Source organism: Dromiciops gliroides, chromosome 5, assembly GCF_019393635.1.
Source record: "Dromiciops gliroides isolate mDroGli1 chromosome 5, mDroGli1.pri, whole genome shotgun sequence".
Taxonomy (NCBI): domain Eukaryota; kingdom Metazoa; phylum Chordata; class Mammalia; order Microbiotheria; family Microbiotheriidae; genus Dromiciops; species Dromiciops gliroides.
This window is the reverse complement of record NC_057865.1, coordinates 303,181,048-303,191,656: the sequence shown is the minus strand read 5'-3', so window position 1 is coordinate 303,191,656 and position 10,609 is coordinate 303,181,048. Positions and strand designations below refer to the sequence as shown.

Below are 10,609 nucleotides of genomic sequence, written 5' to 3'. Positions count from 1 at the left end.
ACCCCCATTTCATTATTGCATGAATTAAATATCCATTCATTTAGCCCTGTGCACAGGAGGCTTGGGGGAACAGTGTGTGCAGCTAATGAGCCAAATAGATCAAACTCAGGAGAATGAGAGAGGTGTACGCCCAAGAGACTATGGTCTTCCAATATGGCAGAAGCCTCAGACCTGCCTGCTTGGGAGTGTGCTACCCTCTCCCCTTCAGCCCACCACTCAGGGCTGACACTCCTCCTTCTCCCTTCTCAAACTCCTCCCAGGCCCCGTCCCCTCCTCGAGTCCTTGTCATGGCATTCAGTTCTGCATCAAACCCTATTGCTGTCTCCGTGCACAACGTTCTCCTGGTTCTGCTCACTTCAAAAGACATCATTTCATACGTGTCTTGCCTTTCTGAAGTCATACTGCTTGTCATTTCTTATAGCACAATAGTATTCCATCCCCATCATATACCACACTTTTTTTTGCCATTCCCCAATGGATGGGCATTCCTTTGATCTCCAATTCTTAGCCACCACAAAAAGAGCTGCTAGAAATATTTTTCTACAAATAGGTCTTTGGTCTCTTTAGGTTGATGTCTTTGGGATATAGACCTAGTGGTGGTATTGCTGGAACAAAGGGTAGGTGCAGTTTTATAATCATTTGGCTAAATCTGTTTTAAGGGAGTTATTTTCCTCAGTAAATGTTTGTATTTCTCTTTCAGGTTTCTCCTACATTACTTTTATTTCTGTCTCCAATTTTTCTTCTGCTGCTCTAACTTGCTTTTGAAAATCCCGTTTAAACTCTTCCAGGAATTCGTTTTGGGTCTCAGACCAATTTACATTTTTTCTGTGAGGCTTCACTTTAGCATTTTTTTTTACTATTGACCTTCTCTGTGTTTATGTCTTGATTTTCCCTATCACCCTACTAATTGTCAATAGCTTTTTTCTGCACATTTTTGTGCCTTGATGTTTTTATTCGAGTTGTACACTATTCCTAGACTGTCTCAGGTTTTTGTGCTTTCACACCGGGTCTTACAGGTGCTTTTCACTAGGCTTCAGGCCTTAGCAGCTTGCTTTTCCTAGGTTGCTAAACCTAAAAAACAAAGTCTTTGTGGTGGCTGGCCCTGGAGGAGTGATCTTGTTGTTGTTCTGCCCCAAGGCTGGGCCCCTGCTGCTGGGTTGCTCTGCTAGCAGGGTCTTTCTGTGAACAGACCCTGGAAGGGTAATTTTGTTCCAATATGCTGTGGAATGCCCTGCTCCTGGTTTACCCTGGAACTTGACACTAGCTGTGTGACCCTGGGCAAGCCACTTAACCCTCATTGCCCCCCCCAAAAAAAAACCCAAAGAGAGTGAAAACTGAGGCTTAGAAACCGAGGGTTGAAGAGGCTGTTGAGACATCAGTAACAAGGTTCAAGAAGTAAAACCAGGCTTTCAGTGGTTTTAGAATCAAGGCAGTTCAAATTCGGTCCTCCTTAATCCAGGGCCGGTGATTTATCCACTGTGCCACCTAGCTGCCCCTCAGTTTTCTCTTAAAGGATCAAATAGTCTTTTTCTTTCTTTTTTTTTTTAGTACTAGATATTCCTGTATTATAAAGCCAGTGAAGGCCCAGTCAATTTTACTACTTGGACCCTGTTCACCCACCTCAGCCTCGTTTTTCCAAATAATCACTATTGGGGCATGAACTCTAAGCCTAACATGGTTTAAACAACCTTACCCTAGACCCTGGAGGTCCCAAGATCTCAGTTTCCCCTCCAGGATCATTAGGTGTTTGGAGGCTTCTCTAAAAATCAGCTTTTCTTTAAGTCCTTAAAGACATATTCAAAAAGACTTCAGTGACATGCTGGCAGTCAGATGGTTAAACTGTTGATTAGTCATAGTAGATCATCTTACAGGCTGGGTAGAGGCATATCCTTTAGTGTTAGCTATGGAGTCTGGGGTTTCTAGGATTATTTTTCAAAATATCATACCAAGGTATGGATTAATAGAAAATATCAATTCAGACTGTGAGACTGATCTCACATCCAGGGTATTCTTTTTTTTTTTTTTAATGTATGAGGTATTTTATTTTTTCCGTTACATGTAAAGATAGTTCTCAACTTTTGTTTATACATGCTTTACAATTTCAGATTTTTCTCCCTCCCTCCCCTCCCTCCCCCCTCCCCTAGACAGCAGGTAATCTGATATAGGTTATATCTATATATCTCTATACATATACATATAGATATAGATATATATACACACACACATATATATATATATACACATAATAACATTAATCCTATTTCTGCATTAATCCTGTTACAAGAGAAAGAATCAGAGCAGTGATGCAAAACTTCAAAATAGAAAAAAAAAACCAACAGCACCCAAAACAAAAGAAATAATATGGTTCAATCAGCATCTATACTCCACAGTTCTTTCTTTTTTTTTTTTCTTGGATTTGGAGTTCCTCTTCTATCATGAGTTCCCTGGAACTCTTCTGTACCATTGCATTGGTGAGAAGAATATAGTCCGTCACAGTAGATCAACACTCAATGTTGATGATACTGTGTACAATGTTCTTCTGGTTCTGCTCATCTCACTCATCATCAGCTCACGTAAGACCCTCCAGGTTTCTCTGAACTCTTCCTGCTCATCATTTCTTACAGCACAATAGTATTCCATTGTATTCATATACCACAACTTGTCCAGCCATTCCCCAATGGATGGGAACCCCCTCAACTTCCAATTCCTTGCTACCACGTAAAGAGCAGCTATAAATATTTTTGTACATGTGGGTCCCTATCCCCCTTCCATGATTTCTTTGGGCAAAAGACCTAAAAGTGGGATTGCTGGGTCAAAGGGTATGCACAGGTTTATCGCCCTTTGGGCATAATTCCAAATTGCTCTCCAGAATGGTTGGATCAGCTCACAGCTCCACCAACAATGCATTAGTGTTCCAATTTTCCCACAGCCTCTCCAACATTTATTATCTTCCTTTTTTGTCATTTTAGCCAATCTGATAGGTGTCAGGTGGTACCTCAGAGTTGTTTTAATTTGCATCTCTCTAATCATTAGAGATTTAGAGCATTTTTTCATATGGGAATAGATAGCTTTGGTTTCTTCATCAGAAAACTGCCTGTTCATATCCTTTGACCATTTCTCAATTGGGGAATGACTGGGATTCTTATAAACTTGATTTAATTCCCTATATATTTTAGAGATGAGGCCTTTATCAGAAGCACTGGCCTCAAAAATTGTTTCCCAGCTTTCTGCCTCCCTTCCAATTTTGGATGCATTGCTTCTGTTTGTAACATCCAGGGTATTCTAAGGAATGATGAAGGCATGAGAAATAAATAGGAATTTTCATAGTCCTTGGTCTCCACCTTCTTCAGGAAAGGTGGAAAGGATAAAGCAAACCTTAAAGCGGAGCCCCACCAAATTAATACTAGAAACTGAATGACCCTGGACCAGATGTTTACCCATAGCTTTCATTAGGATAAGGACAAGCCCAAGAAAAGACATTGGGACATCACCTTATGAGATGTTCTTTGGACTACCCTATCTGGGTAGGGGAAAAGATCTCCCAACTTTTGGGAGGAAGCATAGATAGATCGATATATAGATATAAATATAGATATAGATACAGATATATATTAAGGGGCAGTGAGGGTTAAGTGACTTGCCCAGGGTCACACACTTAGTAATTGCCAAGTGTCTGAGGCTGGATTTGAACTCAGGTCCTCCTGAATCCAGGGCCTGTGCCCTGTTAACAGTGCCACATTGTGCCACATAGCTGAACTGAAGGGTATATTGTTAAATAATTATATGCTGGTACTACCCTCTTCTCTGTCCCAATTTAGGATTAAGGGTCTTTTCCTTCAGACCCCTCCTCTGGAATTCAAAGTCCCCAAAAGCCAACCAGCTGACGGGGTCCTCAACAGATCCTGGACTCTCCATCTCATCTGGCTCATCATGAATGGTGCCCCTTCCCTTGAAGATGGCGCTGCCCCTTCTCCTCACCCTCTCCCATCACCACCACCTTCCCCAGGTTGGGAGGAGTTCTGTGAATCCCAGGCTCGGGAAGCGGCCCTGGACTGTGCCCGACGCTTCCACCTCTACTGGGCTTCCCATCCCCAATACGCTGGGGATGAGGCAGCCTTCTCCCGACGTTTTGCTCTGCTCTTCTTGCAGCGCTTTGAGGCAGAGGTGGCCCGGACCTCGGGTTCCCTTTCATCATCTGGTCGGATGCGCCTTAGTCCTGGTGAAGAAACCCCATCAAGTGGTCCTTCCCTGCAGAGCTGTGGGAACAGTGAGCCTCTGACTGTGTGGGGTCATTCTCAATCCTCTGAAGACCTGGCTGGCTCTCTCCCTTCCTCGATGGCTTCAAATTCGTCAAAGCCTCAGGTGAAGAAACGCTTCTCCCTGCGCTCATTTGGCCGCTCAGTCCGAGGGATCTTCCAGTGGCGGGGAGCGGGTGACCCCCCCTCTGCTGTAGGACATTTGGACACCTCTGCTTCAGGGCTATCTGGCCTGGGTGGGGGTGGTAGCGCCAGTGAGGGGCCAGCTAGGCGTGGGGCATCCCCTGAGGAAAGCTTTGAGATGCAGACACGAAGGAGGGCAGGGGGACCCTTAAAGGATGGGGCAGAGACAGAGCACAGACAGGAGCTGCCCTTGGCACCTAGGGAGAGCCACGTGGACCTGCCTCAGGGGGCCTGTGGGGGCCTCTCAGACCATCCCTCAGCTTCTGTCTCCCCCAGCTCTGCCTCCACTGCTGCCTCCCATTATGACTCAATGGCAGTGATACCCTGCAAGGTGCCTCACCGATTCCCTATTAAAAAGGGGCCCCCAGTGGGGAAAAGTTACCCCCCACCAGCCCCTAATGCTCCAGACACCACAGGTTCCTTCCTGTCTCAGGAGGAGGCAGATGGAGGTGATAGGGATGACCTCCTCTCAGAGTACCCTTGGTTCCATGGTACCATCCCTAGACTCCAAGCTGCTGAGCTAGTGCTTGAAGGGGGTGCTGCCAGCCAGGGTGTCTACCTGGTACGTAAAAGCAACATGAGGATAGGGCAGTATGTCCTCACATTCAACTTCGAGGGCAGAGTCAAGCACCGTCTTCTTACCCTGAATGACAATGGTCAGTGCCGGGTGCTACACCTCTTGTTCTCCACAGTCTGTGACATGCTGGCATATTTCAGTGTCCACCCTATTCCCCTGGAGTCTGAGCCCTTCAGCCACGTTACCCTCACCCAATATGTTGAGGCCCCACGGTGGCCAAGAGGCAGGGAAGGGGCAGAGGGAGTGCCCAGGAAGATGGGGTCCACTCAGGAGCCATCAATAACTCCTTCCTATACGGAGGAATACACCCACATATCCAGGTCCCCCTTTCTCTCTGGCCCTGGGTCAGGACCCAGGATGCACCCTCCCCAGAGAGGTACAATTAGTCCCCTTGCCCCTGATTGTCTAGGGGATGGGCCTGTTGTTAGAAGAGGGACCAGAGCCCAGCCAGAACAAGGCAGAGTTAGAAGTGGAGGACAATACAGACCATGGGTTGAGGAGAGTCCCAACCTAAACTACACAGAGGAGACAAAGACAATATTTCCTTAGCTCTTTTGTCAGTCTCCTCTGGGTGAGTAACTGGGTTTCCTTTTTGGAAGTTGGTGTGAAAGGAAAGGAAACACTGTCATCCTATTTCTTTCCTCTTTGTAGAAGAAGTTAGCAACTGAAAAATCTAGGTAGGGCTGTGGGACCGCTCATAAGGGTTCATCTCTTGCTTTTGCTGTAACTTATTGTACCTGTCACACTTGAACTGTAGTTACAGTTTAAGACAAAAAAAAAAAGGTGAACGGGGCAGCTGGTGGCACAGTGGATAGAGCACCAGCCTTGTTTTCAGGACCTGAGTTCCAATCTGGCCTCAGACCCTTGACACTTTCTAGCTGTGTGACCCTGGGCAAGTCACTTAATCCCAATTGCCTCACCCCCCCCCAAAAAAAGTGAACATTCTGTTATTCTGTTATACTTTGCACTTTTTTTCTTACATTTCTTTTTTTAAAATGTTGCCCACCACTACAAGACAGTTTTCCATGTCTTAAAATATTTATGTTATAAAATAGATTCTTCTGTTCAGAAATATTCAAATGTTATGTACGTGACGGTAAAAAGAAAAATAATCTGGAATAAAGGTTTTGTAAAGATTTATCAGTTTAGTGTGGAATTGTGCCCTATCTCCCCCTCCTCTCCCCAAGCCTCATTAAAGAGTGATTGCCACACCCCATTTCATTATTGTATGAATTAACTATCCATTCACTTAGTGCTGTGCCCAGGAGGCTCAGAGGGAACAGTGTGTTCACCTAATGAGCCAAGTAGGTCAAACTCATTAGAAGGAAAGAGAGAGGTGTATGCCCCAGAGATTCTGGTCTTCCGATCTGGCAGAAGCCTCAGACCTGCCTGCTTGGGAGTGTGCTACCCTCTCCCCTTCAGCCCACCACTCAGGGCTGACACTCTCCCTCTCCCTTCTCAAACCCCTCCCAGGCCCTGTCCCCTCCTCGAGTCCTACTCAAGTCATTCACGCTTCTGCATCAAACCCTATTGTATTGCTGTCTCTGTGCACATTGTTCTCCTGGTTCTGCTCAGTTCACTATAGATCATTTTGTACATGTCTTTCCAGGCCTTTCTGAAGTCATCCTGCTTGTCATTTCCTATAGCACAAGAGTATTCCATCCCCATCATATACCACACTTTGTTTAGCCATTCCCTAGTGGATGGGCATTCCTTTGATCTCCAATTCTTAGCCACCACAAAAAGAGCTGCTAGAAATATTTTTCTACAAATAGATCTTTTTTCTCTTTTGGCTGATGTCTTTGGGATATAGACCTAGCAGTGGTATTGCTGGAACAAAGGGTAGGCACAGTTTTATAACCATTTGGCTAAATCTATTTTAAGGGAGTTATTTTCCTCAGTAAATGTTTGCATTTCTCTTTCAGGTTTCTCCTACGTTACTTTTATTTCTTTCCCCAATTTTTCTTCTGCTGCTCTAACTTGCTTTTTAGCTGTTTAAGGTCTTTGGGCCTGAGACTAATTTACATTTTTATTTGAAGCTTCACCTTTAGCATTTTTTTTTTACTATTGACCTCCTCTATGTTTATGTCTTGATTTTCCCTATCACCCTAGTAATTGTCAATCGTCAAGCTTTTTTCTGCTCATTTTTGTTTTTATTCGAGGTGTGGGCTATTCCTAAACTCTCTCAGGTTTTTGTGCTGTCACTCTGGGTCTTACAGGTGCTTTTCACTGGGCTTCAGGGCTTAGCTTGCTTTTTCTAGGTTGCTGAAGTTAACAAAGTCTTTGTGGTAGCTGGCCCTGGAGGAGTGATCTTGCTGTTGTTCTGCCCCGGGGCTGGGCCCCTGCTGCTGGGTTGCTCTGCTAGCAGGGTCTTTCTGTGAGCAGGCCCTAGAAGGGTAAATTTCTTCCAATATGCTGTGGAATCCCCTGTGGCTGGTTTACACTGGAAACCGTCCCTGGGCTGGGAAGTTGCTGTTGACTAGTTTTGAGCAGGGCTTCACTACTGGTCAGTGGTAGGGTCAAAGCCACCATGGTGGTTTGTACTAGTTGTGGCCCGCCTGGTGAGGGTCCCTGCACTGCTGCCCAGACTCCTCACCTGCCCAGGGAGCTGCTGGTTTGCAGGTGGGTGGAGCCTTGCTGGTGAATTGCCCAGGCTAAAAGCCCTGCCTCAGGCCCCCTGCTGTGAGCCCAGAAGCTGCTGCTGCTCCTGGACCTCCCTTCCCTCCCTCCCAGGTAACACACACCTTTCCTGCCCAGCTGCTAGGCTGCTTCCCTGCTCCTGGAGGGATTCAGAGGTAGTTTTATGTCCACTTGGAGGGGAAATCTGGGAGAGCCTCTGGGGGTTGCTTGCTCACTCTTCCATCTTGGTAGAGCAAATTTCTGGGTGCTTTTTAAAAATATTAAAAATGCTTGAATTTCAAGAATCATGAAGAAGGCCTTCTAAGATTAACCTTTGGACCTGTTTCCTGAACTCCCACAGGTCCTTTCCAATCCCTGAGCCTCAGTTTCTCTGATCAAGCCCTGGAGCTGCCTTGATTCTAAAACCACTGAAAGCCAGGTTTTACTACTTGGACCTTGTTACTGATGTCTCAACAGCCTCTTTAACCCTCAGTTTCTAAACCTCAGTTTCCTCTTAAAGGAAAGAATATTCTTTTTTTTTTTTAGCACTAGATATTCTTGGATTATAAAGCCAGTGAAGGCCCAGTCAATTTTACTGCTTGGACCTTCTTCACCCACCTCAGCCTCGTTTTTCCAAATAATCACTATTGGGGCATGAACTCTAAGCCTAATGTGGTTTAAACAACCTTACCCTAGACCCTGGAGGTCCCAAGATCTCAGATTCCCCTCCAGGATCACTAGGTGTTTGGAGGCTTCTCTAAAAATCAGCTTTTCTTTAAGTCCTTAAAGACATATTCAAATAGACTTCAATGACATGCTGGCAGTCAGATGGTTAAACTGTGGATTAGTCATTGAAGATCATCTTACAGGCTGGGTAGAGGCATATCCCTTAGTGCCAGCTATGGAGTCTGGGGTTTCTAGGATTATTTTTCAAAATATCATACCAAGGTATGAATTAATAGAAAATATCAATTCAGACAGTGAGACTGATTTCACCTCCAGAGTGTTATAAGGAATGATGAAGGCATGAGAAGTAAATAGGAATTTTCATAGTCCTTGGTCTCCACCTTCTTCAGGAAAGGTGGAAAGGATCAATCGAACCTTAAAGAGGAGCCCCACAAAATTAATACTAGGAACCAAGTGACCCTGGACCAGATGTTTACCCATAGCTTTAATTAGGATAAGGACAAGCCCTAGAAAAGAGATTGGGACATCACCTCTTGAGATGTTGTTTGGACTCCCCCATCTGGGTAGAGAAAAAGATCTCCCAGCTTTTGAGAGGAAGGATAGATATATAGGGTAAGGGTTAAACTGGGGCAATTCTCCCATACAATAGTAACTGTCAATAGTGACGCCTTGGGGCAGCCAGGTTGCACAGTGTATGCAGCACTGGCCCTGGAGTCAGGAGAGCCCGAGTTCCAACCCAGCCTGAGAAACTTGACACTTACTAGCTGTGTGACCCTGGACAAGTCATTTAACCCCAACTGCCTCACACACACATAAAAAAATAGTGAAGACTTTTGGCTGTTTGGGGGGTTTTCCACTCATTTTGTGCCTTAATCTTTTTACTCCAGTTGTGCTCTTTTCCTAAACTGTCTCAGGAAGGAGGGTTAGCAGTACCATATCTTAAACTATATTATATAGCAGTAAATATCAAAATGATTTGGGACTAACTGAAAAATGGAAAGAGATCAATGAAAGGGAGTAGACAATTTGCAGCAGCAAATACAGTACATTTGTATTTGACAGTGCAAAGACATAGGATTTGGGGATAAAAATTCATTATTTGGTAAAAAGAAAGAAAGGGTGGAAAAAACGGAAAGGTGTCTGGCAGAAACCGGGCATAGAGCAGTATCTTACAACATTTACCGAGATAAAGTCCAAATGGGTACGTGACCTGGGTATAAATAAAGAGCTAATACAGCCAAACAGAACTTGCAGCTGTCAGCCTTCTGGGAGGGGAGCAGTTTGGGACCAGACCAGAGACGGGGAGTGGAGGACGACGGGAAACGGGGAATCCCGATGGTACTGAATGGAGAAGTTCTCGGACCCTGGCCATGGTGGGCACGCAGCCACTAAGCAGTGGGAACGGGCCGGGCGCTCTCAAGGGATGAATGACCCCGCTCTCTCCCCGCCCAGCCTTCCCCGGAGCCTGGATCGGCCCCGCTGCTCGGACCCCCGGTTCCGCCGCTCGGACCCCCGCACCGCATGCCGGCGGGCTCCCCCTTCTAGGACCATGAGCACACGACTACACGCCCAAGAGCCGAGGGCAGCGACAGCCTGAGCGCCCACGGCCGCGGGAGGGGCCGGAGCGAGCCCGGGCTCATCACCCGCACCTGCGGCTCCGCAGCCACCTGCCCCGCGTGCCCTCCTTCGGGCCTCGCGGGAGTGGGATGCGCTACGTGGCCAGCCCCGCCCGGCGCAACGGGATCTTCAGCGGGACCCCCGCCCCCCCCTCCGCTCCCGATAGCCCCCCCCCCCGCCGCCGCCGCCCTCTCTTCGCCCCCCACTCTTCCCCCCACCACCAATCCCCACCCCTCCGCTCCCGGCGCCTCATGCAGGACCACGCCCCGCACCAACTCCGCCGCTAGGAATTACTCCGCGTCCAGGAACCACAAGGAAGTGGAGGCACGGTGGTCCCCTCCGCTGCCCACCTCCACCCCCCCACCGCCCCTGGTGCCCGGCAGACCTCCCCACGCAGGAATACGCCCCTCACCAACTCTGAGGCTGAGGACTATGCTCCGTCCCGGAACCCCAAAGTAGAGGCACGGTAGTCCCCCTCCTCTTCCCACCCTTCCTCACCTCACCCCAAGAATTTTTAAATTCTTGTACCTCTACTGAATCTTTTACAAAAAGCACGGCTGTCAACTTTTTTTTAACGTAAATCTGTAGAACTTTAAGCACAGTCCCATAAATCCGGGGGTTATACAAACTTCTCAATACAAAGGTGGTGTAGCAGGGGAGTGGGAGCAGA

The 10,609-nt window shown here is 47.0% G+C and overlaps 1 protein-coding gene across 1 annotated transcript; it reads left to right on the top strand.

The window, feature by feature from the left end:
* Positions 1-3,906: 3,906 nt before the first annotated feature.
* Positions 3,907-10,398, top strand: LOC122729086 (SH2B adapter protein 1-like). Its single transcript, XM_043967746.1, has 3 exons — positions 3,907-5,228; positions 9,549-9,660; positions 9,868-10,398. Exons 1-3 carry the CDS (start codon positions 3,931-3,933, stop codon positions 10,396-10,398), a joined length of 1,941 nt encoding a protein of 646 aa, XP_043823681.1. The 5' UTR covers positions 3,907-3,930.
* Positions 10,399-10,609: the final 211 nt, after the last annotated feature.